Source organism: Arachis hypogaea, chromosome 9 (genome assembly GCF_003086295.3).
Source record: "Arachis hypogaea cultivar Tifrunner chromosome 9, arahy.Tifrunner.gnm2.J5K5, whole genome shotgun sequence".
Lineage (NCBI taxonomy): Eukaryota > Viridiplantae > Streptophyta > Magnoliopsida > Fabales > Fabaceae > Arachis > Arachis hypogaea.
Window position 1 is genome coordinate 114925842 of NC_092044.1, and position 6135 is coordinate 114931976.

At 30.6% G+C, this 6135-nt stretch overlaps 1 protein-coding gene across 1 annotated transcript; it reads left to right on the top strand.

Annotated features, from left to right (window-relative positions):
* Positions 1-3120: 3120 nt before the first annotated feature.
* LOC112712233 (uncharacterized) lies at positions 3121-5755 on the top strand. The gene is made up of 2 exons (XM_025765059.3): positions 3121-4238; positions 4725-5755. Exons 1-2 carry the CDS (start codon positions 3350-3352, stop codon positions 5567-5569), a joined length of 1734 nt encoding a protein of 577 aa, XP_025620844.1. The 5' UTR covers positions 3121-3349; the 3' UTR covers positions 5570-5755.
* The last annotated feature ends 380 nt before the right edge of the window (positions 5756-6135 follow it).

Sequence of the window (6135 nt, forward strand, 5' to 3'; positions counted from 1 at the left end):
GTATAAGACATAAAAAAGCTATACCTTATTAGAGATAAAAAAAAGCATATATAATAGATATAGATGGAAAAGCAAAGACAATACTGCAAGTATATTTAGACAATGATGGAGCAGAGGTAAAAAATCTAAACGAATAATGGAGATTGAGAAAGGGAGGACGAAGAGAAGATGGCACAGCAGTAGTAGTGGTGGTAGTAGCAATAAAGGAGAAAGAACAGTGGTGGGAGAAGAGAAGAATATATCTTTTTAATTTTTTTCTCAACTATTTAGTAAGAGTGTGATCTGTTTATTTGGACAATTTACTTAAATAAAATGGTCGGGAGAAATCTTTACTCAAATGTAACAATTGCAATTCCTTTACTTGCATGTTCTTATTCATTATTAAGTAAAACCGTGGTAGGTTACCACGTTTGACTTTTTACACATAAACCATGGCAGGTAAATACGATTTATGAAGTGACCAAGATGAGCATAAACCGTGGTAACTAAGTACGGTTTATGAAGAGAGAATTTTGATCATAAAACCTTATTACTTCCCACAGTTTATGAAGGGATATGTAAATGCAAAAACTTTTGTTACTTGCTACGGTTTATGAAGAGAAAAATTTTATATATATGAGTGAGATTCAAGCTGTTGAAGAGAAGTATTTTACAATGACAAGTGAGGAAGAGAGTTTTTTAAATAATAAGGGCAAATCATACTATTAAACCAGAATGAAAAAGAAATTACATGATTCAACCAAAGCAAAAAATGTAACATGGATTAACTAGAAGCGTGTTTTTTATGTAATTCGAATCAAACCAATAGTTTCGAAGTTGATCAATTCGAAATATGCATCCAAAATTCGTACTTAATTCGAACCTACTTGATTCGAATTATGCATGCAGGTTGACCTAGGGTAGTTCGAATTACACTCATTCGAATTATAAGGAATGCAATTCGAATTACACTAAAAAACAAACTTATCTAGAATATTGGACCAACTCAATGTTAATCAGATTTTTTATTTCCATTATAAAATATAAAAAGAAATTTAATTCTAAAAAAATCATGTTATTATTTATGATTTAATTTTTTTACGACGTTTTCATAAAGTTTGCACAAAAACCACCTATCACATTAACTAAACTTATTTATTTACGTAAAGTTTGTTATGGACTCAGCAAACTTGTTTACGTTTTAATACGATTTAAATTATATTAGTATATTTTTTTAATCAATTTAATTTTATTTAAATATTTAGATTTTTAGATTATAAAATTTGTATTAGTTTGTAATTTAAAATTTAAATAGATACAATTTAAATTAATGATTTATAAAATTGTATGTATTCGTATTATTGTAATTTTATTTTTGTAGTGTAATTCGAATTGCATCCCTTATAATTTGAATGAGTGTAATTCGAACTATCCTGGGTCAACCTTCAGGTAGGTTACGTACGAATTTTGGCAGCATATTTCGAATTGATCAACTTCGAATTATTGTTGGTTTGTAATTCGAATTAGTTTGATTCGAATTACATAAAAACACGCTTCTGGTTGATCCATGTTACATTTTTTTATTCAAAAAGAACACTTTAAATCGTAAGGACAAAAACAGAATTACGTCCAAACATAAAGACTAATTTAATATTTTATCCAATTAAAAAATGATCTTACCAAAAAATTTTTAATATATTATAAACGTTTAAATTAATTACCATTTATGAAGTAATATAAAATAAATATCTATAATAAGATGTAGTTGGTATTTAAAAAAAAAACAACGATTGTTACTCATTATATGTTTTTGAATTAGTTACCATTCATTTATAAATTTACTTTTTTTTATTTAGCTTTGAGTAATAATTTATTATTTTAAAAAATTATTACTCAAAGCAATAAATAAATAATTTTTTTATTATTTTAAATTTACTTGAGTAATAATTTATTGTTGTTGAAAAATTATTACTCAAATAAATTAAAAATAAAAAAGACCTTTTTTATTGTAATAGATTTATTTGAGTCATAACTCAACAAAAATAATAAATTATTACTCAAATAAATTTATTGTAATAAATATTTTATTTATTTATTTATTTGAATAATCATTTTTTAACTAAACAAATAAATTATTACTAAAAAATAAATAAATAAATTATTAGATTAACAAATAAATAAATAAACAGTAATTACTTAAAAATATATAATGACTAGAGTGAGTTATTTTTTGAAAAAATAATAAGTATATATTATAATAAATATTTAATGAGGTGCTAGGAAGGGTTAATATAATGGAATTTAACGAGGACAGTAGCTAAATACATGTTAAAATAAATTGAGAAGCTAAGGTTGTACTACTCAATTATAATATGATTATAGGGTTAGTAAAATGTTTAATAATAAATTATTATTTATATTTATGGTATATTCGTGGTCTATACGAATAATTGCAATATGATTGTAATAATTTTTTTGGCATAACATATTATTTTTGGCCCATCCCATCAACATATCAAAAGTTCAGCCGATCAACATTCTAAACTTAATTACTTAATCATACTTAATTAACCTTCTTTTTTCAATAGAAAATGAGATATATCGCTGCATCATAGTTGTTTCATCAATCTTATTACTGTAATTAAAGATTACTTGCACGCGTCTAAATCACAGTTCGTCATATAATGTCAATTTTATACGAAGATTTCTGCTATTAGCATTATAGACTTTTCCTTAAATATTTGTATTTACTTTTTATGTAGAAAAGATAGACTCATCTATAAACAAAGTCTATAGGCGTAAAAAAAAAGAGTATATAAATCTGTCTAAGAGTCTATAAAATTAATGAAAAAAAATGTTCATTGTATTGGTAGTTTAATATCTATCTCTAACAAAATACTTAAATTCTCAATAGAAAATGACAAATTTTGGGTAGTACAATAAATATTATATTTAATTTTTCTTTTAAATTTAAAATGATAGGCTATTTTATTATTATTTTTTATTTATTGTTTTTTATTCTACATTACATTTAAATATTTTGAATTTTTTTATTATTGTATATCATAAATAATTTTAGTCTAAATATATTAGATTTATTAGATTTATTATGGAGAAAAACACTAGTTGAAATTACAATTTAACAAATTGACACAAAAAAAAAAACAAACCAAACCCACAGAGAAGAGAGCGAATCGGAACTAGGGCTCTCCCACGGTTTCATCGTACTGTTTCTCTCTCTCTCTCTCTCTCTCTCTCTCTCTCTCTCTCATTTATTCATCTTCATTCACACTCTACTCTCTACTCTTCTTGTTCAATTTCTTGTTCGGTTTTTCTTCCACACAATCAATCTTTCACATTTGAACCTTCCATGGAGCCTCCACTCCTACCGAAGAAGCCCCTTTCCGATAAAGTTCCGAACTTTGATGCCCACAAACAAGAAGGTGACTCTGCTCACCACCTCCCGGCAAGCGCGGTTACCGAGGACCAGGTCGATGAAGGCGTGGAAGGTGTGGATGTGGACGAAAAGGAGCAGCTTTTGAAGAGTGGTGATAATGGGGCTGAAGGTTCCTGTTCCGTTCAAGAAGTTAGTGTTGTTAGAAAGAAGCGCGGAAGAAAGTTTAAAAAGGACATGCTGGAGGACTTGGAGATCGAGAGGAAGAAGAAAGGTGATGATGATTCTGCTGCTATGACTGTGAAAACGCGCGTAAGAACAAGCGTTCCAAGTTGTGCTGAGAATATCAAAGATGAGGGTCTTGGTGAGAAGAAGAGACGTGGCAGAAAACCGAAGAACCAGAAGACGGAAGAACACCCTAGTAATGACAAAGATGTTCCAAATGTTGAAAATGAGTCAAAACCTGATATAGATAATGAAGGGGAAGATGCAAATGGTGATGTTCAGAAGAGGAAGCAAGTTAGAGTTTGGAGTAGAAGACGTGGTGGGAAAAGGAAGTTAGAAGATCGAAACCCCGGTGATTCTGCAAATGCTGGCATTCCTGGAAGGAAAAGAAAGAACATGCATGGTGAGCAAAATTGTGAAAATGGAAAGATGGAAAATGAGGAGTTGGGGTCTCAAATTGATGCTGAGACGACCTTAGATTCCTTGGAAAAAAGTGACAATCAGCGTAGTTACAGTTTAAGGAAGAGGGAAAATACCCGCAACCATAAACGAGTTGATTTGCTAAAAGGCATTGTTCCATATATAAATCAGTTGGATCAAAAACAAACAGCTGAGAAAGAGTTCCAAGCTAAAACACAAGGTAAGATATCTTAAAACAGTGCCCTAAAATTTAATGAATTTGGATCTTAGTTTTGTGTATTAACATGATTTTACATATTATTTTTCCTGGATGCACCAAAGTTTAGTATCAGTTCTATATGGCAACGTTTCTTTTGAGGCACTGGGTAGAGACAGCGAGACTGAGATACAGTATATGTTTGGCGGTTCAAAGATTGATACTAAAATTTCTGTCTCAATTTCTAAAACTTTAATATTTCATTACTTTCAAAAAGTAAGGACACAGTATGCATTGAAATTTTAATAACATTTTATACCTAAAATATTCTCATTTTAATTAATTAATTCCAAATTTATACTTTGTGCAAATTAAATTAGAATTTTATTTTTGTTTCAATTTCTATTTCTCACCTTGGATCAAACAGAATGCTAAAATTTATTTCAGTCTCTGTCTCCATCAAACACTACCTATTGGTTTCATTGTCTAATTTGGTTGTGGGATGTGCAGGGCTTTCACCCTTGGAGCTAACAATTGAAAAGAGTATCGATGATACCCGTCCCATTGATCCTGATACACATCAAGATTTCCATCAACCTGTATCGGATCAAGCATTTAGCCCACAAGAAATGGAATTAAAAGAGCTCATCTCAGCTGTTTCCAATCTGTCTCATAAGATTGACATCACATCTCAATCTTCAACCATCGAGACATCACCAGAATCTCGTCTTCCTAAAGAGTTATCTCCTCGTGCTCTTGAAAGTTTAAAGAGACTTGTCGATTTCTCCAAGCACACCGTTGACGAGTGGCTAAATCAAGATGACCTCAACAACCTTCTTTCCGAAATCTTGAGCTCCACTCTTGAATATCATGTGCCCATCAACTTCTCCAAGCAAGTGCAGAAATTTAAAAACTTTATCAACAACTCGCTCGTCTCTCACAACAAGCTTACTGACTTGAAAAAGGGATTGTCTCAAATTGAAACAGAATCTGTACAACTTGATGTATCGTATGCATCTTCACAAAAGAATTATAAAAAATATGAAACTAATGTTGCTCATGCTGCTAAAGCCCTTGATCAACTGGTCTGTCGGGAAGAAGAACTCGAAAAAGAACTTGCTGGAGTCCGTGCGGACATAGCTTCACTACGGGATCCTTTCCTCAAAGCTGACAAGAGAAAGAAAGACCTTAATCGAGAATTGTGCGAAATGGAAAGTACTCAAGCTGAACTCAAAAGAAAATACCAGAAATTACAGGTCGAAGAACGTGAGGAAATTCTGGTGTTCAGTTCAATCAATGAAGAAAGAGTCCGTCTCAGGTTCGAGTTGGAAGAACTTCTAAAACCTTATCTTTGAAAGCTTGGTTTGTATTTCATTTCGATTACTTTATATAACTCTGATTTTCTGAAACTTTGTTTATATTTTGTCTTTTATGTCAAAAACTATTGGAAAGTTTTCGAGTGTTCCAGCCACTTTAGTGGTACTTCGGTGAGCTGAGCCAGCCATACAAGTATATGAAAACTTTGATTTGTTGGATCTCGACTTGATGGACTTTTACAAAAGTGTTTTTAAAACGTTCAAATAAAACATGAATGAATAACCTTCTTAACTTAATTATACAAGGCTAGCGAATAAGGAATGACCAATCAAAATGCAATGAACAATTCAAAAGTTAGGAAAATTTGGAAGTTATGTGCTTGATGCTCCAGTAGACTAATATAATCAGTCATATTAGATGCTGTTTTATTTAGTCTTGTATGCATAATGGTGAAGTAAGGTAAATAGGATTTAAATTTTACTGGGAGTTGAAAACTTTTTTAAAATTTAATTTTATTTTATTTGTGAGTTGAAAATAGAGGTGGCAAAATATATCTTACCCGCGGGTATCCAACTCGACCCCATCTGGTCAGGTAGGGTTTTCG